The sequence below is a fragment of the Trachemys scripta genome, chromosome 3 (genome assembly GCF_013100865.1).
Source record: "Trachemys scripta elegans isolate TJP31775 chromosome 3, CAS_Tse_1.0, whole genome shotgun sequence".
Classification (NCBI taxonomy): domain Eukaryota; kingdom Metazoa; phylum Chordata; order Testudines; family Emydidae; genus Trachemys; species Trachemys scripta.
Window position 1 is genome coordinate 81,703,115 of NC_048300.1, and position 24,405 is coordinate 81,727,519.

Consider the following 24,405-nt stretch of genomic DNA (forward strand, 5'->3'; position numbering starts at 1 on the left):
AAACAGTTTTAAACTGGATTTAAAGGTTCTCTTTAGTACTCAGTATCACTATTTAAGTGCATTTATGTTTACTGAGGTTTCACAGGATAAATCTTCAAAAGCACAAAGCTGAGAGTGGGTTTAGTATAGCTAGAAAAAAGTCACTTTGGGGAAAGTGCTCAGTCGGTTTCTACATGTATGGCTGTGCTATGGTTTCCCACTTTTCATTTAAACAATTTAGAGACACAAAACATGAGTTGATTTTGGGAAGCAGGGACAGTCTTGTTGAAACAGAATTACAACTGTTTGGCAAATCTCTCTACATGCTACATGTTGGTTTTTGTTCATTAATTCTCAACTTTGACAAGTCATACTATGATTAATAGCATTCTGTCTGGAAATGCAGAATTCAGTGGGCTTTTTTTGTTTTGTTCTTAAGAATCATATATTCAACTATATTCCCCAGCACACAATTTGGGCTGATGTTTGTAAATTATGTTTTAATAAAAGCAAACAAACCCTGGTGACCTTCTTCCATTCCCAAACTTTTTAAGTTTTGCAGATGAAGAAATCTCAAAACATACAATCCAGCCCACCCTGTAGCTTTATTTTGCAGCTCAAACTATTACTGTATATGCAATTCAGTAAGGGCATGTCTACACTACGAAATTAGATCAATTTGATAGAAGTCGATCTTTAGCGATCAATTTTATACAGTTGATCATGCGTGTCCCCACTAAGCACATTAGGTCGGCGGAGTGCGTCCTCAATACTGTGGCTAGCATTGACTCAGAATGGTGCACTGTGGGTAGCTATTCCACAGTCCCCCCTGCCTGTTGGAATTCTGGATTAAGCTCCCAATGCCTGATGGGGCAAAAACATTGTCACGGGTGGTTTTGGGTACATGTCGTCCATCTACCTTCCCTCCCTCCTTAAAAGCAATGGCAATCAATCGTTTTGTGCTATTCCTAGGTTATCCATGCAGACGCCATAGCACGGCAAGCATGGAACCCACTCAGCTCTGCGCTGCTTTTGTGAGCATTGTAAACACCTCACGCATTATCCTCCAGTATGTGCACAGCCTAGATAGGCGCTGCCAGCACAAGGAAGATTGTGAGGAGAACATGGACACAGACATTCCTGAAAGCATGGGATGTGGCAATTGGGACATCATGGTGGCATTGGGGAATGTTGATATAGTGGAACGCCGATTTTGGGCTCGGCAAACAAGCACAGACTAGTGGGACTGCATAGTGTTGCGGGTATGGGATGATTCCTAGTGGCTATGAAACTTTCGCATGCGTAAGGCTACATTCATGGAACTTTGTGAGTTGCTTTCCCCCACCCTGAAGCACAGGAATACCAAGATGAGATCTGCCCTGACAGTTGAGAAGCAAGTAGCGATAGCCTGGTGGAAGCTTGAAACCCCTGACTGCTGCCTGTCAGTCGGGAATCAATTCAGAGTGGGCAAATCTACCGGGGGGAGGGGAGACTGCTGTGATCCAAGTAGCCAAGGCAATCAATAACATTCTGCTAACAAGGGTAGTGACTCTGGAAAATGTGCAGGTCATATTGGATAGCTTTGCTGCAATGGGGTTCACTAACTGTGGGGCAACAGACGGAACAAATATACCTATCTTGGCACCGAACCACCTTGCCAACGAGTACATAAACCGCAAGGGGTACTTCTCAATGGTGCTGCAAGCACTGGTGATCACAAGGACCGTTTCACCAACGTCACCGTGGGATGGTCGGGAAAGGTGCATGACGCTCGCATCTTTCAGAACTCCAGGCTGTTCGAAAAGCTGCAAGAAGTGACTTTCTTCCCAGACCAGAAAATTATCATTGGGAATGTTGAAATGCCAATAATTATCCTGGGGGACCCAATCTACCCCTTGCTCCCATGGCTCATGAAGCCGTACGCAGGCAGCCTGGACAGCAGTAAGGAGCAGTTCAACTAGAGCTTGAGCAAATGCAGAATGGTGGTAGAATGTGCCTTTGAAGGTTTAAAAGGGTGCTGGCACTGTTTGCTGAGTAGATTAGACCTCAGCGAAAGCAATAGTCCCATTGTTATTGCTGCTTGCTGTGTGCTCCACAATATTTATGAGAGTAAGGGGGAGATGTTTATGGCGGGGTGGGAAGTTGAGGAAAATCGCCTGGTGGCCAATTTTGAACAGTCAGCACCAGGGCAATTAGAAGAGCATACCGAGGCATGCTGCGCATCAGAAATGCTTTGAAAAACAGTTTCATGACTGACCAGGCTCTGGTGTGACAGTTGTGTGTGTTTATCCTTGATGCAAAGCCGCCCCTTTCGGTGAATGTACTTCCCTGTAAGCCAATCCCCCTCTCCACTTCAACCACAGCTGGCACAGGAAATAAAGTCACTATTGTTCTGAATCCGTTCATTCTTTATTTAAAAAAAAAAAAAAAAAAAAACCTTGAGATTACAGACAACGCTGACTAGTAAAAGGTAGCCCGGGTAGGGTGGGGGAGGAGGAAAGGACAAGGCCACTGTTTGAATGACAGCCTTCTGTTGCTTGGACCATCCCCTGGAGTTGAGTGGCTGGGTGCCTGGAGCCTCCCCCACCATGTTCTTGGGCATCTGGGTCAGCAAGATATGGAACTTGGCGAGGAGGGCAGGTGGTTACACAATGGGGGGGTCTGTGCTCTAGTTGCCTTTCCTGCAGCGGGGGGTCTGTGCTCTAGTTGCCTTTCCTGCAGCTCCCCCAGACGCCTGATCATGTCCGTTTGTTCCCCCATGCCCTCAGCAAATCTGATACGGCTAAAAAGTGAGGACATACATGTTACAGTTTACTAGAAATGTAAATATTGCTGTCTCTACAGGGATCTTATACATATTAAAAAATGCAATGTTAAAAGCAAGTGTTCCTTTCTATTTTCCTCAGTAGGTTTTAACTTCCACTTTTTAAAGGATGCCTTTTTGTTTCTCACTGCTTCTTTTACTTTGTTGTTTAGCCACAGGGGCATTTTTTTTGGTTTTCTCTGTTTTTTAATTTGGAGTATACATTTAAGTTGAGCCTCTATTATAGTGTCTTTAAAAAGTTTCCATGCATCTTACAGGTATTTCACTTTTGGCACTGTACCTTTCAATTTCTGTTTAACTTCCTTCCTCATTTTTGGTAGTCCCACTTCCTGAAAGTAAATGTTACATTGTTGGGTTGCTATGTTTTCCCTGCCACAGGGACGTTAAATTTAATTATATTATGGTCACTATTACCAAGCGGTCCAGCTATATTCACCTCTTGGACCAGATCCTGTGCTCCACTTAGGACTAAATCAAGAATTGCTTCTCCTCTGGCGGGTTCCAGGACCAGCTGCTCCAAGAAGCAGTCATTTAAGGTGTCAAGAAATTTTATCTCTGCATCCTGTCCTGAGGTGACATGTACCCAGTCAATATGGAGATAGTTGAAATCCCATATTATTATTATTTTTTTTATAGCCCCCCTGAGCATTTCACATTCACTATCATCATCCTGGTCAGGTGGTTAGTATTATATCCATGCTGCTATATTCTTATTAGAGCATGGAATTACTTTCCATGAACCAAACTGTATCACAGAATCTTTATTTAAGATTTTTACTCCCCCAACAGGATGACCTGTTCCGTCCTTCCGATATATTTTGTACCCTGGTATTACAGTGTCCCATTGATTATCCTCATTCCACCAAGTTTCTGTGATCATAGAATCATAGAAGATTAGGGTTGGAAGAGACCTCAGGAGGTCATTTAGTCCAATACCCCGTTCAAAGCAGGACCAACCCCAACTAAATCATCCCATCCAGGGCTTTTGTCAAGCCAGGCCTTAAAACCCCCTAGGTAACCTATTCCAGTGCTTCACCACCCTCCTAGTGAAATAGCTTTTCCTAATATCCAACCTAGACCCCCCACTACAACTTGAGACCATTGCTCCTTTTCTGCCATCTGCCACCGCCTGCGGATTAATGATTTTGCCCCCCCCCAGGCCCTGAAATAATTGCCACCCTGCCCGCCCCAACTCCACCCTTTCCTGCCCCCATTCCAACCCCTTCCCCAAAGTCCCTCCCCAACTCTGCCCCCTCCCTGCCCCCATTGGATCCCTTCCCCAAATCCCCGCCCCAGCCCTGCCTCTTCCCCCAGCGCACCACGTTCCCCCTCCCTCCCTCGCGAAAAGCTGTTTCGCGGCGCAAGCCTTGGGAGGAAGAGGAGAGAAACAGGACGTAGCGGTGCGCTCACGGAGGCAGCAAGCTGGAGCAGGGGACCTTCTCCAGGGGTGCTCAAATGTGCCACCCTAGGCCTTGTCGGCCTAGGCGATAACACACCACTGGCCACCACTGAGAACAGCCTAGCTCTATCCTCTTTGGAACCCCCCTTCAAGTAGTTGAAGGCTGCTATCAAATCCCCCTTCACTGTTCTCTTCTGCAGACTAAATAAGCCTAGTTCCCTCAGCCTCTCCTCGTAAGTCATGTGCTCCAGCCCCCTAATCATTTTCATTGCCCTCTGCTGGGCTCTCTCCAATTTGTCCACATCCTTTCTGTAGTGGGGGGCCCAAAACTGGACACAGTACTCCAGATGTGGCCTCTCCAGTGCCAAATAAAGGGGAATAATCACTTCCCTCAATCTGCTGGCAATATTCCTGCTAATGCAGCCCAATATGCTGTTAGCCTTCTTGGCAACAAGGGCACACTTAACTCATACCCAGCTTCTTGTCCACTGTGATCCCCAGGTCCTTTTCTGCAGAACTGCTTCTTAGCCAGTCAGTCCCCAACCTGTAGCAGTGCATGGGATTCTTCCGTCCTAAGTTCAGGACTCTGCACTTGTCCGTATTGAACCTCATCAGAATTTTTTTGGCCCAAACCTCCAATTTGTATAGGTCACTCTGGACCCTATCCCTACCCTCCAGCATATCTACCTCTCCCCCCAGCTTAGTGTCATCCGCAATCTTGCTAAGGGTACAATCCATCCCATCATCCAGATCATTAATGAAGATGTTGAACAAAACCAGCCGCAAGCCAGACCCTTGGGGCACTCCGCTTGATACCGGCTGCCAATGAGATATCAAGTCATTGATCACTACCCATTGAGCCCAACAATCTAGCCAGCTTTCTATCCACCGTATAGTCCATTCATCCAATCCATACTTTTTTTAACTTGCTGGCAAGAATACTGTGGGAGACCATATCAAAAGCCTATTATATCAATAGCCTCATTTAATACAAGGCACTCTAGTTCACCCATCTTATTATTTAGACTTTCCTAGTGAAGAAAATACAAGGAAGCATAAACTCTGGCAAATGAAGTGTAAAAATATAACTCGGAAGGCCAAAAAAGAATGGAAAGAACAGCTAGCCAAAGACTCAAAACGCAATAGCAATTTTTTTTTATAAGACCATCAGAAGCAGGAAGTCTCCTAAACAACCAGTGGCGCCACTGGACGATTGAGATGCCAAAGGAGCACTCAAGGACGATAAGGCCATTGCAGAGAAACTAAATTAATTCTTTGCATCGGTCTTCATGGCTGAGGATGTGAGGGAGATTCCCAAACCTGAGCCATTCTGAGGTGCCACTAGAGGAGGGTTTGGAACAAACTGATAAACTAAACAAGAAGAAGTCACCAGGCCCAGATGGTATTCACCCAAGAGTTCTGAAGCAACTCAAATGTGAAATTGCAGAACTACTAACTGTAGTTTGTAACTTATCATTTAAATCAGCTTCTCTACCAAATGACTGGAGGATAGCTAATGTGACTATTATTTTAAAAAAGGGCTCTAGCGGTGATCCTGGCAATTATATGCTGCTAAGCCTGACTTCAGTATTGGGCAAACTGGTTGAAACTATAGTAAAGAACAAAATTGTCAGACATATAGATGCACATAATTTGTTGGGAAAGAGTCAACATGGTTTTTATAAAGGGAAATCATGCCTCACCAATCTATTAGAATTATTTGAGGGGGTCAACAAACAAGTGGACAAGGGTGATGCAGTGGATATACTGTACTTAGATTTTCAGAAATCCTTTGACAAGGTCCCTCACCAAAGGCGCTTAAGCAAAGTAAGCTGTCATGGGATAAGAGGGAAGGTCCTCTCATGGATTGGTAATTGGTTAAAAGATAGGAAACAAAGGATAGAAATAAATGGTCCATTTTCAGAATGGGGAGAGATAAATAGTGGTGTCCTTCAGGGGGCTTTACTGGGACCAGTACTGTTCAACATATTCATAAATGGTCTGGAAAAGGTGTAAACAGTGAGGTGGCAAAATTTGCAGATGATACAAAACTAAGTCCAAAGCAGCCTGCAATCTTGAATAATCTAAGTGTTACAAGGGATTTCACAAAACAGGGTGATTTGGCAACAAAATGGCAGATGAAATTCAATGTTGATAAATGCAAAGTAACGCACATTGGAAAACATAATCTCAACTATACATATAAAATGATGGGGTCTAAAGTAGCTGTTACCACTCAAGAAGGAGATCTTGGAGTCATTGTGGATAGTTCTCTGAAAACATCCACTCAATGTGCAGCGGCAGTCAAAAAAAGCGAACAGCACGTTGGGAATCATTGAGAAAGGGATAGATAATAAGACAGACTTGGGAAGCTGAATAAAAGGTTTTGGCAGCCCTAGATAGAAATAATGTGAAAAGAGTGCTACGCAGAGGAAAGCTTACAGAGGATGTGGGTCAATTTATACACAGCTCACCCATCTTTTGTTAGTTTCTTTATCAATGGTCTTATGTGAGGGTCAGTTTATATGCCTGTGTGTGTGTGTGGGGGGGTAGTCACTCACAGTGCATGATGCTACACTTAGCTAAAACATTTTTGTTATGTGGCTCATTACATACAGCAGTCCTCAAACGCTGACACACATCTGATTTATTAGAAGAGTGCACAAGGTAATAGGTAACGTATTTTCTATGGTTAAAGCACTTTGCTCACATTCAGTGACCAACACTGCCTTTTACACCTTGACTTTTCGGTGACTGTGTTGCCTGTGTAGCCTATAGGAGGATCAGGAAACCAAACATTCAGGTAACTTGTTAGCTACTAAAACAAAACTGTTTTACAAATGTGAATAGTGGTGAGAGTGGTGAACCAGGAGACCAAACCCAGAATGCCTATTCCTAGCTCTGTGAGGCAGGTCACCTAACCTCTCCATGACTCAGTTTCTCCAACTGTTAGATGTGGATGTTTGCCAAGCAGATTGTGAAGAGCTACAAAAGGATTTTACAAAACTGGGGGACTGGGCAACAAAATGGCAGATGAAATTCAATGTTAATAAATGCAAAGTAATGCACGGTGGAAAACATAATCCCAACAATACATATAAAATAATGCGGTCTAAATTAGCTGTTAGAACTCAAGAATGAGATCTTGGAGTCATTGTGGATAGTTCTCTGAAAACATCCACTCAATGTGCAGCGGCAGTCAAAAAAAGCGAACAGCATGTTGGGAATCATTAAGAAAGGGATAGATAATAAGACAGGAAATATATTGCCTCTATATAAATCCATGGTACACCCATATCTTGAATACTGCAAGGAGATGTGGTCACCTCATCTCAAAAACAGATATATTGGAATTGGAAAGGTTCAGAAATGGACAATAAAAATGATTATGGGTATGGAATAGCTGTCATATGAGGAGAGATTAATAAAACAGCTTGGAAAAGAAATGACTCAGGGGGGATATGATAGAGGCCTATAAAATCAGGATTGGTGTGGAGAAAGTAAATAAGGAAGTGTTATTTACTCTCTCTCATAGCACAAGAACTAGGGGTTACCAAATAAAATTACAGTAAAAACTGTTACAAAACATGTTGATTAAAATTCAGGATAACTAAGAGTTATACTTACCAATGGATTGACAATTTTCAAAGATTTAGAATACAATAAAATGAATAAATATTCCTATTCTCGCCCTTTTCAAGACATGTACAAATAGATATTTTCTGTTTTAATGTCAACACAATTCTCTTATGCTTCTCTCCTTTGTTTTTTGCTGGTATTTTGGATGCCATAATGGTAGGGTTGCGTTGATGTTTTACGATAAAAACCAGACGATGTACCGAGTAATAAACCAACCAATCACAATGGCAGATTCAAACAGAAAGAACAGCATTTGGCTCTTCTCGGCTAACTCGATGGTAGTCGGACTGCTCTCAGAAATACTCAGGTCCTGAATAGCTTCAGCATCGGTCCCGGTTACTAGATTGAAGATTTGTATTGGGAGATATTAGAAATGACTGTTTCTAGAGCTTTCCAGTTGGTAAAGTGCCAGATAATACAGCTTTTACTGTAATAGGCAGCAGGTTTAAAACAAAAAAGGAAGCATTTTTTTCCACACAATGCAGAGTCAACCTGTAGAACTCTTTGGCCTTCACAACAGCCTCTGGCAAGACTATAACAGGGTTCAAAAAAGAACTAGGTAAGTTCATAGAGGATAGGTCCATTAATAGCTATTCGCCAGGAGGGACAAAGATTGTGTCCCTAGCCTCTGTTTGCCAGAAGCTGGGGATGGGCGACAGGGGATGGATCACTTGATGATTACCTGTTCTGTTCATTCCCTCTGGGGCACCAGGCATTGGCCACTGTTGGAAGACAGGATGCTGGGCTAGATGGACCTTTGGTCTGATGCAGTATGGCCGTTCTTATGTTCTAAGTGCCTCCGGTGGAAGTTCTAGTGGAAGAATACACCCTCAGACGTGCTGCTGCTTTATTTTTTCCCATGTCCTCCTTTACAGGTAGTAATTCTAGGCACAAGATCTCCCATATCTTAAAGAATCTCAACCTCAATAGTGAATGCTACAAGGTCGTTGCTACTTCAAGACTGTGGCACGTATATTCTGGGATGGTCTGAGCCTGGGGAAAATCTCTCTTCTGTGCTCAAGACCGCTACATTATGGAACAAGGTAAGACGCTGACGCCATGGCTCATGTTCTGTTGCTTTATGCTGGCTATTTGGGGGATGCACATAAATAAAAGTCACTTTTCCCCTCTGCCCTCAAATAATCTACCTACTGTCCAAGTATAACCTTCCAATACAGCCCCACATCTGCTAGCTCAGTGTGTAAGAGCCTAAGTCAGACTCAAATCAAAGTAAAGCAGCTCTATAAGCTGTACCAGTGGAGATGGTCTCACATGCTACTGTTATTGAAATGGCTACTAGTTTACCAGAAATAAAATTACAAAGCCTACAAAAAGGTGATTATCTTTATATTCACTGACATGCATCTTTTCCCATGTATTTTTTTTAACAATGCTCAAAAAAATACACATTTTGAAGGCTTGTTTCAGTATTACAAATGTCCATGACCTATATACTACAGCAGCGCTATGCATGACAGTATGGTTAAGAAACTGTCAGTGTTTCCATTACTGACTCTGTTTTTCAAGAGTTGATAATGGAAATACAAAAATGTGCTCCTGGCTATAACTTAGTGTGTTCAACATCTTAGGCCCAGTATTATTTTTAAATATTTGGGTTTAAATCCATTCATTAGTCATTAGATTCTGATACACAGAGAAGTTTAATTGTTTCATACTTTTTTGGTGCTCTTTTTTAAAACAAATATGGATTTTAAACAATGAAAGTGAGTCAATACAAATTAAGATCCCGCCCAGTAACATGAACTCCACAAACCATTAAACAGCTCTTCTCAGAAATTTTGCTGTTCTGTATTATGATCTGTGGATCATAAGGGAATCTCACATTTTTATTGGGATTTTAACAGCTGTTAACATTAATGAAATTATATCACAAAAAAAGTAGTTCAGAGTAACGTTAATGGTCTGACAAATACATTAAAACAAGAAAGTTCAGAGTTGACAGATACTTCAGCCAAGATTTTCAAAAGTGCCTACTGATTTTAGGTGCCTCAGTTTGGGCTGTTCAACTGGAGACACCTTAAAGGGGCCTGATTTTCAGAAAATGCTAAAAACCAGGCCCCTGACAGACCTCCAAAGTTGGGCTCCCAAAAATCACTAGTCCCTTCTGAAAAATCTTGACCCCTTAAAGTAGGCATGGAGTGACTAGGAACTGAGGCAGATTTATTAGATATTATGTAAATTTCATATAGACTGCTGAAGTTTTTAGTAAGTTGAAGCAGTAACTCTTAAGTTTTCTTGCTTATCTTAGCTAAAAATCAGACTGTTACGATAACAGTGTAAATTCATTATAAAGCCATACATCTGTGTAGAAGTTCTGCAGCTTTGCTGATTTCTTCAGTTATGTTCTCCTATAGACCGATGGTTTTGTGTATCCATCGCCAGCAATGGACATCCAGCTGGAAAAATTCAACTCCTTGTGTGAAAGGTTTTGCTGAACCAGACGAAGAACAACAATTCCAATATTAGACTCAAGCTGGAATGAACTATTTCATTCAGTTCTTGCTATGATTTTATAAGAGCTCTCTACACCTCCAGTCTTTCTGAAACACAAGGCACAAATAGGGAACAGACATTCCAGCAAAGAATGATTGTCTGAAAATAGCAGTCCACAAGAGTCCTCAATTCAGCACTTGAAACATCTCTACTGTCCAATTCTATGCCACATCCTCTAGATAATCTGCAACATCAACATCACTTAACTGAGAAATGGTAAGATCTTGTGTGAGGTCTTCAAGCTAGAAAACAAAATCAACCGGATAAGATATATATATTTATTTACATTTCAAAATCTATTAAACTATACAGTCCTGCAAAAAGCATCTTGCTAGCTTATGGCCCCATCCTGAGGGATAGCTCAGTGGTTTGAGCATTGGCCTGCTAAACCCAGGGTTGTGAGTTCCCTCCTTGAGGGGCCATTTAGAGATCTGGGGCAAAAATCTGTCTGGGGATTGGTCCTGCTTTGAGCAGCAGGTTGGACTATATGAACTCCTGAGGTCCCTTCCAACCCTGATATTCTATGATTCTGTATCAATTCCAACATATGAGATACTGTGTGCATTCAACTGCCTTTTAAGTTAATGAGAAGTACCTTATAGAACTGGGCTCCTAATGCCACTACTTTATTTTTCCAACCAAATAAAGAACAATTGGTTCAAATGAGAAAAAAAATTTTTTTAAATCAAGTAGATTTGGAGTCATTTGCCCTGTTTACAATTTTAAAAATGCACTGAAAATTTTTGGAAGGTGATGTAGGCAATAGGCTGTTAGCATGCTGTCACCAAAGAACAATTCAGCTGGTAGCAGTACCTATTAATTCTAATATCTCAGAGTTCAACAGAATCCCAGCAAAAATACTTTAAAGCGTTCCGATTTAGAAAGGGCATATACTCTAACAATGCAGACAGAGGTATGGAAATTTGATAGCCAGTGCTGAATAATGAAAATATGAGCACAACTGAGGCAGTTAATAAAAACTCTAGCATATGCAAAAAGATTACAAGAAACTCTCTCAACTGTTAGTTACTGCACAGTTAGACCAAATGACTTGACAAATAAATAAATAATAAAAAAAAAGTCAGTATAGAATCTAACCCTAACAATAAGTGAATGGTTATAAATAGAAGGCAGTTTTAAAGAATGTCATGACTATTTCCACCTGTGCCCAAAGTGTTTATTACGTGATGACAGTTGTCCAGAAAGGACAGCCAAACATCTAACCACAATATCTAATAAAAGATTAAAAGCACATCCACACAATAAAAGTCATACTTTATCACTGGCATTCAAGTCTTCTATTTCCACAGAAATTTCTTCTATTTCTTCACCAATACTGATGTCACTTTTTTCTGAGCGATGACTGGTACTAATGACAGAAAAAAAGAATAAAGGTGAAAATAATTAGATTTTCTTTTTCTGCTGTACAAGAATTCCCACCACACTCACACACCTCTATAGGGAAGAATCTTTAGGTTAGATAGCCCAATTTTTACAGAAAGGAAATTTAAATGATAAAAATATTTGAGAACACACTGTAACTAAATTAAGCTGTGCCATGTAAATTGTAGGCTCAGGACCTTAAATTATATTGCTCAATTGTCTTCCCTTCATGCTGCTGAGTTTTCTAGATGCAAGATTCAATTTGGACTCGTATACAGACAGTTAGCTAAAAATACTAATTAAAATGTATAAAAAAAGTAAATGATAAAACTGCATTGTTGAGAAGAGCATATTTTTCTTTGATAAAACCCCCCAAAAGCTTGTCAGCATCTAGAGGACACTCCTGCCTACAGAAAGTATAAAGAAGATTTATATTCACAGATGTATAGCAGACAGATGGCAGCATTGTCAAACTGATCATGATAAGACTGAATCTACTTCTGGTTCAATGTAACTAGAAAACTGAATGATGTTTACTATCCATTAAATATCACACTGTAGCAATATAAGTATTTTTCTCTTACCTGTTGAAATCATCAACATACTCCTCTTCATCTCCAGTTCCTAAGTAATGAAAAAAGTATTTTACTGAACAAAACAGAATCCCTCTGTAGGAAATACAAAGAGATCAAAATTATATTTCTGTGTCAGAACAGAGTATGTAAATCCAGCTATAGGGAGCAGGAAGAGTAGATCCTCTCAAAATGTGTATAGATTAGAAAGAGAAATCAAGTCTGATGTTAGCTAATTGCAACCTAATCTCTTTTCCTAATTTAGACAAACCCTAAATCAAGCGCAGCATTTCAATTAATTGGACATGGCTTTCAGCTCTGTAGCCAATTAGTAGTTCTATTTTGTTGTATAACTTGATACTTCAGAAATTAGTATATCATCATCATCATGATGCAAAGGAAAAATAGGAAGAATAGTAAGACACCAATATGGTTCCATCAGGGCTCTTTAATTACTTGAAAATCAAAAAGGAATCCTGGAAAAAGTGGACAAATTGCTATAGAGGAGTATAAAAGAATAGCACAAGCATGAAGGGACAAAAATCAGAAAGGCTAAGGCACAAAATGAGTTGCAATTTGCAGGGGACATCAAAAGCAATAAGAAATTCTTTAATAATACATTAGGAACAAGAGAAAAAAAAAGTCCTCTGTCTAGTAGGGAAGGAGAACTAATAACTGCTGACATCAAGAAGGCTGGAGGTATTCAATGCACATTCTGCTTCAGTTTTCACCAAAAAAGGTTAATGGTGACAAGATACTCAACACAATTAATATTAATAACTAGGGCTGTTGATAAATCGCAGTTAACTCATGCGATTAACTAAAAAAAATTAATCGCGAATAATCGTAGTTTTAATTGCACTGTTAAACAATAGAATCCCAATTGAAATGTATTAAATTTTTTTGGATGTTTTTCTACATTTTCAAATATATTGATTTCAATTACAACACAGAACACAGTGTACAGTGCTCACTTTATATTATTTTTGATTACGAATGAAATAGTATTTTTCAAATCACCTCATACAAGTACTGTAGTGCAATCTCTTTATCGTGAAAGTGCAACTTACAAATGTAATTTTTTTTTTGTAACATAACTCCACTCAAAAACAAAACAGTTTAAAACTTTAGAACCTACAAGTCCACTCAGTCCTACTTCCAGTTCAGCCAACCGCTAAGACGAACAAGTTTGTTTGCATTTACGGGAGATAATGCTGCCTGCTTATTTACGTCACCTGAACGTGAGAACAGATGGTCACATGGCACTTTTGTAGCCGGCATTGGTATCTACGTGCCAGAAATGCTAAACATTCATATGCCCCTTCATGTTTCGGCCACCATTCCAGAGGACATGCTTCGATGCTGATGATGCTCGTTAAAAAAGTAATGTGTTAATTAAATTTATGACTGAACTCCTTGGGTGAGAATTGTATATCTCCTATTTTGTTTTACCCGCATTCTGCCATATATTTTATGTTATAGCAGTCTTGGATAATGACCCAGCACATGTTGTTCATTTTAAGAATACTTTCACTGCAGATTCGACAAAACGCAAATAAGGTATGAATGTGAGATTTCTAAGGACAGATTCAGCACTCGATCCACAGTTTAAGAAGCTGAAGTGCCTTCCAAAATCGGAGAGGGACGAGGTGTGGAGCATGCTTTCAGAAGTCTTAAGAGAGCAACACTCCGATGTGGAAACTACAGAACCCGAACCACCAAAAAAGAAAAATCAGTCTTCTGTTGGTGGCATCTGACTCAAATGGTGAAAATGGACATGTATTGGTCCCCACTGTTTTGAATCGCTATCAAGCAGAACCCATCATCAGCATGGACACATGTCCTCTGGAACAGTGGTTGAAGAATGAAGGGACATACGAATCTTTAGTGCATTGGGCACATAAATATCTTCCAACACCAGCTATGACAGTGCCATGTGAATGCCTGTTCTCACTTTCAGGTGACATTGTAAACAAGAAGCAGGCAGCATCATCTGCAAATGTAGACAAACTTGTTTGAACGACTGGCTGAACAAGAAGTAGAACTGAGTGGACTTGTAGGCTCTAAAGTTTTACATTGTTTTATTTTTGAATGCAGGTTTTTTTGTACATAATTTTACATTTGTAAGTTCAACTTTCATGATAAAGAAACTGCTCTACAGTACTTGCAATGGGGAAATTGAAAAATACATTTACTGTAAAAAAAAAAAAGTATTTTGTAATCAAAAATAAATATAAAGTGAGCATTATACATTTTGTATTCTGTGTCATAATTAAAATCAATATATTTGAAAATGTGGAAAACACCCAAAAATATTTAAATAAATGGTATTCTATTATTGTTTAACAGCATGATTAATCACATGATTAATCAGAATCAATTTTTTTAACTCGCTTGACAGCCCTATTAATAATAAGGGGAAGGCATGTATGACAAAATAAGGATAAAAAGATTAAAGAAGATTTAGATGAGTTAAATGTATTCAAGTTGGCAGGGCCTGATGAAATTCATCTTTAGGATACTTAGTTCTTTAAGTGAAGGAACCTCAGAACCACTAGCTAATTATCTTTGTGCACTCATGGAAGATGGGTGAGGTCCCAGAGGAGTGGAAAAGGGCAAACATAAAACCTATTTTTAAAAAGGGGAACAAAGATGACCCAGGGAATTATAGACCTGTCAGCCTAACTTCGATACCTGGAAAGATACTGAAACAAATTAAACTATCCATTTATAAGTATGTAGGAAATATTTTAGGGAAGTTGTATGGCTTGTGTTATACAGGAGAGCAAATTAGGTAATCACAATGGTCCCTTCTGGCCTTAGAATCTAGGGTTAGAACAAATCATGCCAAACCAATGTAATTTCCTTCTTTGACAAGGTTACCAGCCTACTTGATAGTGGGGAAGCAGTAGATATTTATCTTGATTTTGACAAGTCCCACCTGACATTGTCATAAGCAAAGTAGGGAAATGTGATCTAGATTAAATTACTATAAGGTGCATGCACAACTGGCTGAAAGACCATACTCAAAAAGTAGTTATCAATGGTTCGCTGTCAAAGTGGGAGGGTGTATCTAGTGGGGCTGCAGGGATCAGCTCTGGAGTTGGTACTATTCAACATTTTCATTAATGACTTGGATAACAGAGTGAAATGCATGCACATAACATTTCCAGAAGACACCAAGCTGGGAGGGGTAGCAAGCACTTTGCAGGGAGGATTACAATTCAAAATGACCTTGACATACAGAACTGGTCTGAATTAAACAAGAAGAAATTCAATAAAGACAAGTGTAAAGTACTACACTTAGGAAGGAAAATCAAATGCACAGCTACAAAATGGGAAATAACTATTTAGGTGGTAGTACTGCTGAAAAGGATACGGGGTGGGGGGGGTAGAGTGGATCACAAACTGAGTATGAGTCAACATTGGGATGCAGTTGAAAAATGGCTAATATTTTTGGGTGTATTAACAGGAATGTTATATGTAAGATACAGAAAGTAACTGTCCTGCTCTACTGAGCACTGGTGAGCTCTCAGCTGGAGTACTGTATCCAATTATGGGTGCTACATTTTAAGAAAGATGTGGAAAAATTAGAGAGTCTAGAGGTGAGCAAATAAAATGATAAAATGTTTAGAAAACTTGACTTATGAGGAAAGGCTACAAAAACTCGGCATATTTAGTCTTGAGAAAAAAAAAGACTGAGGGGACAGCTGATAACAGTCTTCAAATAACTTAAGGGCTGTTATAAAGCAAACAGCGATCAATTGTTCTCCATGTCCACTGAAGGTAAGATAAGAAGTAATGGGCTTATTCTACAGCAAGGGAGGTTTAGGTTAGACATTAGGAAAAACTTTCTAACCATAACAGTATGCTCAGGAACAGGCTTCTAGGGAGGCTGTGGAATCTGTGTCATTGAAGGTTTTGAAGAACAGGTTGGACAAACATCTGTCAGGGATAGTCTAGGTTTACCTCAGGGGGTTGGACATTTCTATGATTCTATGTTGATACTATAATTGGGAGAATTTCAAAAGACACAAAAGGCAATTAGAGGTGCCTAAATCCCACTGAAAGCCAATGAGAGTTGCATGCCTAACTTCCACTTGTGCCTTTAAAAAAATCTGCCTTGAAAACCTATGCTACCATTCTAAATAAAGATCTTAAGTGAACACTAATTCTGAGGTGCATTTCCATGCTGGATAAATTTACTCGTCTTATATATTTTGCCACAGAATTGAGAACAATGGTAACTGGACACTGATGTCATCAAGCATACATCCAGGAATATATTACAATTCCTGAAAAAGTAACTAACTATGTAACACTAATAGCAATATGGGGAAATGCTTCATAAAAGCTAGTATCATATGATCTTAAGCTGCTTTACAAGACATTTTATTTTTTTCTTACAGTAGGTTTCCCTCTGGTGTTCTAGTCAATAATACCTTATTGACAAGCAAACCAACTACAAAATTGTCACCAAAATGTACGCATGGGATGACTTGAATTTCAGTTGTATGTGTAAAATAATTCTGGTAGAAACATACAAATAATTCCTGCCAGTTAGGAATTTTGTATAAAGAATATCTTGCTTCTCTTACTCAAGCAAGACTCCTGCTGACTCCAATGAAACTTTTACCAAAGTAAGACAGCAGGTTTTGGCCCAGTATCAGTATATTTCAGTGTCTCAGTTTCCTTGAGGAGCTGAAATGGAACTCAAATGTAGGCATATCAAAACTAGGATGTTTAAGTTCCCTCATGCTCAACAACTACTTGCCTAATTCAAGCGATCCAAATTTTGCATTCACCAAGCGTAGATCTTTCAAAACAGAGTTTCTATTTGCATCTGTAACCAAAAAAATATTTAAAATCAGAAATATGTTTGGTTATTGTTTGGAAAAAAAAAAAAAAAGAGCATACTTAAATACATCCATCAACCAATTAAGTCTAGTATATTTTCCTATAGGCTAATATTATATTCCAATTTTAAGAACCAACCCTGCAAACACTTACAGACATATAATAATATAAACGTAGGACTGGAAGGGATCTCGAGATCAACTAAGTCCATCTCCCTTCTCTTCTGCCCTACTCAAGATACAAAAGGATTTCAATATTATACTTACTGTCAGGCTCTTGTAGTGAAGGTGCTCCAGCAAGGGAGCTTAGCCCACTCCTTAGGGGGGGTGCATCAGAAAGAGATGCAAGGCTTCCTCCTTGTTTGTTGGACTCTGTTTTCCTAAAAAGGGAAACAATTTGTAACTAGATATGTGACTCTCTCGTCTACCATCCATTAAATATGTATGCACCTAGAAACAATACTGTATGCCGCAAAAGATCAGGTGAAGGAACTATTTACTCTACAATCTAAAAAAGGCCAAAAACTTTCTACTGGAAATTGGTGGTAAAAGTGTCAAGCAAGACATGCAATAAGAAAGTTATTTTCTCACCTAATCGTGGATTTCTGCCTGCCTTCTGTCACAAACAGACCTCCTGCATCTTCTTCAGTATCACTATTTTTATCAGGGGGCCTTTAGTTATCCCCACAAATACCACGTAGCCAAGAGGAAAAGATTGAGGCATAAATAAATATATCAAACAGTTTCTGCTTTTGAATTATGATCAGTTTTGTTCAACAAAACTAGGGACAGTCATGTTATAGAAAGCATGCCCCTTGAGACTGCAGCAAAATGGATTTCTTTCATCGCCACATGATAAACTGGTTTAGCTGCCATTACATTTAGGAATGGAATATAGATTAACACATTATTTACAAATAAAAGATGCAAACAAGCACACTGAAAGTCTAAGTTTAATCTTCACCATTCCCAGAAAATATTTTCCGTGACCAAGTTGTGACTGGTTTCATGTAATGTATTTTACAGGGGGGGGAGGGATAGCTCAGTGGTTTGAGCATTGGCCTGCTAAACCCAGCATTGTGAGTTCAATCCTTGAGGGGGCCATTTAAGGAACTGGGGTAAAAATCTGTCTGAGGAGTGGTCCTGCTTTAAGCAAGGGGTTGGACTAGATGACCTCCTGACGTCCCTTCCAACCCTCATATAATAATAATAATAAAAAAAAATAATGAGATGATGTCTGAGCAGAATCTGATTTTGCATTAACTTTCTATGGTTTTGGTGAGTTTAATGTACATTTAAACAAGTTATATAAATTTATGACAACTCCATGTTACATGTACATTCACATGAAATATGATACACTGTGGCAGAAGATTACAAACTATTATTTTACTACACATAAAATAAGTCCTAATATACTGATCTGTAGAGCCTTGCTAATTAGCATTTTGCTAATTCATTTACCACAATTTGCATGCACATAGATGCCTTACTATGGAATTGCTATCAATATCTGCATGCTACATAAATCAAATTAAGATACACAAGTCTAAAAATGTAATATTGATATGGAAAGAGATCATTAGCATAATCCATGTAATTTGACAAATCTTGTTTCTTTTCTGCCATGGAGATTTGTTCCATACAAGGCAATTTAGTTTTGCTGCATAACAAAGGCTTCTTTTCTTGAACTCTTATCTTTCAAGCATTTTCAGGTAGCAATTATAAATAAATATTACCATTCAAGTCATTGGCCTTTGATGCTTTTAACAACTGATGACCACTTGAGTACTCATGTAATACTGTAGTAGTAAAATTCCTGAACAATTGTTTTTATTGCATTTCCTTACATTTATAAATATAGGTTTATTGTATTGCACAAACCTATTAAGTTCTTCTATCGTTTTGTCTTTTGTTTTGAATTATTAGATTACAAACACGGGTCTATTAACTGTAGAATTTGCACTCATGATTGTTATATTTAGTTTTCAAGGACAGTAATTAAACACAGATGCACTGGGCATGTTATTCTAACTTATGAATAAGGCTGCAATTTGGTCACAGAATCCATGACTTCCAAAGACTTCTGTGACTTTAGGCGCAGCAGGTGGCAGGGGGGATCCCCGGCAGCTCCAAGCGGATCCTCAGAGCTCTTGCCCGTGCCAGGTGGCAGGGGGGGATCCCCAGAGCTTGGAGACACCAGCAGAGGGGGACTCTGGAGCTTCCAGCCTCTCCCACCCCCCGCAGCTGCCTAGGCTACCCATTTTGTCATGGGTATTTTTAGTAACAGTCAAGGACAGGTCACGGACTTCCGTGAATTTTTCATTATTGCCCATGACCTGTCCATGACTTTTACTAAAAATATCATTGACAAAAACTTAGCCTTATTTATGAACCATGATGTCAGTTAAAAGCCAAGGTAATCCGGCAAGATAAAAATGTAGGAAATTGCAACAATCCTGGGAATCTACCTGCTTTGAAAGACACTATCATCATCTCAGATTCAATGATTGGAGGAACAAATTCCTTTTAAAGTTTCATTTTAATATTTTAAAGCTGCCAGTTTAAAGATCATGCATAATTATTACATCTCTCGGACACTGGTATTCCCACCTATTGTTTTATCCCAGTTTATGACCTCACAATCAGTTGGCTGTAGAAATTAACATGATGTTACAATCAATTAGTACTTAAGCTCCTAAATAAGCAGGAGCAAATCAAAGATGCTATTTTAATCCTGATATGGCTACTGATAAAAATGAAAAAATAATCAAAAAACAATAGAGTTCTTTCTAATGCATTTGTTCAATATTTTTCATGAGAAGTCAGCTGCTCTTTAAATATATTATAGGAGCATATCTTGTAATTTTTATTTCCCACTAGACAACAGTCATAAATAATCCCTTTCTGAAAGGAGAAAGAAGTTTGCCAGTTTATTAGAAATAGAGGGGAGAATGATCTGTGTGATTACTTTGTGCCACACCAGGATCCTCCTAGCATAAGAGTGAGCATCTGATACTTCAGGGCCAACATAAGAGGGCTTAGACCGGTGGTTCTCAACTAGGGGTATGTGTACCCCTGGGGGTACGCAGAGGTCTTTCAAGGAGTACATCAAATCACCTAGACATTTGCCTAGTTTTATAACAGGCTACATAAAAAAGGACTAGTGAAGTCAGGACAAACTAAAATTTCTTAAAATAACATGTTTATACTACTCCATATACACTGAAATGTAAGTACAATATTTATATTCCAATTGATTAAATTTTATTATGTGGGTAAAAATGAGAAAATAAGCAATTTTTCAGTAATAACAGTGATGACACTTTTGTATTTTTATATCTGATTTGTAAGCAAGCAGTTTTTAAGTGAGGTGAAACTTGGGGGGGTACGCAAGACAAATCAAACTCCTGAAAGAGGTACAGTAATCTAGAAAGGTAGAGAGCCACTGGATTAGACCACCTTGCTGTCTGTTGCCAATGTAAAAGGGAAAGAGTGGGCATGGATGGGGCAACCTCCTGCTACATCAATCCTCAGGTGCATTTTTGGCCCACCCAAAGTTAGTACAACTTTAAAGTTGCTCTAACACAGCACAGTGGAAATGGCTCTGCTCAGAGCTGCAGCACGATCAAGGAAATGATAATGTGGGCTTTGACACCTTTGCACCTTTCAGTCAGACTTGCACTTCAAAATATCATTTCACTCATCATCAGACACTACAAAACCACAAAGTGCCCTAAAATCTTTGGGCCTGCAAAGCTGACATGTTCCAGAAGAACAATTACTCTACTGAAAACAAGTCTGCTTGGACACACTGGGTAATAAATGTGAACGCTGATTTATATAAGGGAACTTTTTCCATGAGCAAAAGTGTCTTTCCTAATACTTGTATTGTATGAAGAGTGAGTGAGTGTGTGTACTAACAATATTTTCTTAACTACTCCAATACTATGGGTTAGATTCTGCCACTCTTCCGAAGTTAGGCAGAGAAATAAAGATTCTCCCCTCCCACTTGTGCAGCTACTTTAAGGTTGGCCACAGCTGCATCTCCAGGGCTCAAGGAGCATAGGGTTTGTACCTCAGATACTAATTCCTGGCATCAAATGGGTTGGAAAGAGCAGGTTTTAGCAGAGCCAAGGCTCCACCTGCCCTTCTCCAACCCCACCAGCCATATCAGTTGGCTTGGTATCAGAAGGAACTATGCAACATCCCCAAAAGGGTGAAAATTACTCACCAGTGCAAGCAGGATGTTTTACAGTGCACCCACACACCACCTTTTACTACAGGCTATGTGCAAATGACACCTCTAACCCAAACCTACTAAGCATAAAATAAATGTGTTAACTAGGGAGCACAGTTTACTTACCAGCCATAGTTTCTCTCTGGTTTGGGTATGGGATCATCAAAAAAAGAATCTCCCTCTAGGTCATCCTCATCTACAGCTGGATCACTTTTTTCTTTGGTATTTAAGTCTTTGTTGTGTGGTTGAGAAACTAGCTTTGTCTCATTGGGAAGAAAGTGAATGCTGCTTTTGCTCTTTGTTTCTCCTGATGAAATACTTGTATCACTTTGACTGGTTTCAGCAACCTTAAAAACAAATAAATAAATAATCAAATTTACAGGAGGGAAAATGCCTTTCCTTGAGTGAAGTCATGGAAATAGTTTCTCATGACTGAACTGTAGTCCAACTGTTAATAAAGGACCGTCAGGGAACATACACTATGCAAGTCATCCACGTAATCAATTTTTCAAATTAGATTATTTACATGACATTCCAGGGCACCAGGGAACCTGGCATACCCAGCAGAGGCTGCTATGGAGCTTTTACTGGCCTGGGGTCTTTGTTACTGTCCGACAGTACTGCCGATCCTGTGACCCCTGTCAGAGGGGGAGGAAGGCCCGGGACAAGGGGAAAACGGCTTTAGGATCCTTGCCCAGCATAGAGGAGCCTTTCCATAGGGTGGCCAAGGTTAAAAGGGGGGCTCTAAACCAAGAGAGCCCGAATCACAGACTTCCAGACTGGAACGCTGGGAGATGACCCCAGCCCAGTTGGAACCCCAGGGTTATTAGGGTGGGAAAAGGGCACAGGCCACATAAACCTTCCCACATGCGAACCACGAGTGCCATTGAGCACACCCGACCTAAGGGGGGGGGGGCGTGAAACTGGAAGGGCCTGGTGTAATTCTCACCAAGGAATGGGAGGGATGCTGGGGCATCCACGGGAACGGGGGTAGGTTCAAACTTCCCCAGGTCACTGGCTAAAGTGACCCCGCTCAGTTTGGTCTCGAAGGGGGGAGAGACGTGACAAACTGGGACTGTTCTTAATGTGGTCTTTGAATGCTGAGTGGGGAGTGTTGGCTGAGAAGGCAGGGGCGGTTGGCTAGGATGGTCTGCATTGGGGGATGGGAGACTGGCCTTGAGGAAAGATACCTGAGCATATAACATGAGAACCCAGGAAGGGGTTAGAGGCCAGGTGACACCTCTGCCCGGGAAACTGAACAAAGGCTGTGGAAGGGGTCGCTGAAGGGAGAGTTTCAGGAGCTGGCTGGTGGAATGACTGGGAGGCAGACAGGGCTCTGACCTCCCAAGGGACTTTGGGGCCCTGGGACCCCAAGATGGACCTAACTGGGGGGGAACCTGTTGTCTGTGCCTGCAAGACCAGTCTTGGACTGCGTTCCTGTCGTCTAAATAAACCTTCTGCTTTACTGGCTGGCTGAGAGTCATGGTGAATCGCAGGAAGCCGGGGGTGCAGGGCCCTGAGCCCCCTGCACACTCCATGACAACTGGTGGGAGAAGTGGGATTTTTCTATTTTTGTACCCATACAACTAAGAAAAAAAATCTTATTTCAAAGCCATCTAAAGAGCTCTTTTTAAAAAAAAAAATTTCTATCCCATTCCCTCTGTAGGACTTTATAATATAGGTTATATCTAGAAGCAAAGTCAAATGAACCAAAAATACGGTAATGCAGAAAAAATGTACTATACATTAGTAAAATTTACTTTTTGTGTAGGCAATTTAGTTACTATAGGCATATTTCAGTCTTCCACTTCTGCCTGAGCAACCTTAATTCTGGTTTTTCCTAATATTTGAGTACTTGATTTTTTTTAACCTTGCGAACATAGTTAACAGATGGTGTCAGAATACAGAGATAGAGAGATTAAGTATGGAGGCTCTACAGCTGGATTATTTATGGGACAAAGCTAATGACTTGTGTTCTAAACTTGGTTCCAAGACTAACTTGCACCACCGTAATCAAGGTACTTAACCTTTATCTCTCTATTTGACAATCAACAGTATAAAAAAAGAGGTTATCAATATTTACCTACCATAGGGGTGTTGCAAAATAAATGTTTATGAAGATACTATATAATTGTAAGAGAGACAAGGTGCATAAGGTAATATCTTTTATTATACCAATTTCGATTGGTGAAAGAGAAGCTTTTGAGCTCCACAGACCTGAAGAAGAGCTCTGTGGAGCTTGAAAGCTTGTCCCTTTCACCAACAGAAATTGGTCCAACAAAAGATATTACCGCACCCACCTTGTGTCTCATATATTCTGGGACCCGCACAGCTACAACACCACTGCAAACAAAATATCAGTGCAAAGTATTCGTGTGCAGAACTATGTAAAGTCACTATGCTAACATGGCACTCTATGTTTCCTAATGACTTCCATGATCATATGTGTTCATTTTTCCAAGTAAAATGCTGTTTATTCTAATAATTATGGCACAAAGTTAATATAAACTGAGAATTAAGCTATGGTTCCCTCCTTCTTATGCAAGGTCACAAGTAGTAAAGCCAAACTGTGCATTTAATGACAACTGTACAAACCCACTGGCATCAAAGGGGTTTTGAAAAATTTAGATGATTGGAACTTAAACAATTAGCTTGATGATGCACAAGAAAGGATGGAATACTGTTTATTCAGTCTTAGTTGCATTGGCTCTTACAAGTTGAACAGGAATAAAATACAATCAAAACTTACTAGTTAATATTCAGCAGATATGACTCTGAATGCATACAAGCAACAAATCCATTGAGTAAGAAAGTGCTATTTTTAGACAAAAAGAAGAACAGGAGTACTTGTGGCACCTTAGAGACTAACAAATTTATTAGAGCATAAGCTTTCGTGGACTACAGCCCACTTCTTCGGATGCATATAGAATGGAACATATATTGAGGAGATATATATACACACATACAGAGAGCATAAACAGGTGGGAGTTGTCTTACCA

At 39.8% G+C, this 24,405-nt stretch overlaps 1 protein-coding gene across 2 annotated transcripts in view; it reads right to left on the reverse strand.

Annotated features, from left to right (window-relative positions):
• Window positions 1-8,588: 8,588 nt before the first annotated feature.
• Window positions 8,589-24,405, reverse strand: part of CEP43 (centrosomal protein 43) — a 55,720-nt gene continuing 39,903 nt past the window's right edge. Inside the window, exons 8-13 of one of the 2 annotated variants that reach the window (XM_034765232.1) lie at window positions 21,533-21,753; window positions 17,434-17,546; window positions 17,085-17,153; window positions 12,323-12,362; window positions 11,631-11,724; window positions 8,589-10,597 (exon numbers count right to left, since the gene is read on the reverse strand). In XM_034765232.1, the coding sequence (XP_034621123.1) occupies window positions 10,517-10,597; window positions 11,631-11,724; window positions 12,323-12,362; window positions 17,085-17,153; window positions 17,434-17,546; window positions 21,533-21,753 (618 nt within the window). In that variant the 3' untranslated portion in view covers window positions 8,589-10,516. The remainder of the gene's footprint in view (window positions 10,598-11,630; window positions 11,725-12,322; window positions 12,363-17,084; window positions 17,154-17,433; window positions 17,547-21,532; window positions 21,754-24,405) is intronic. The other variant, XM_034765233.1, reaches the window with a different exon arrangement.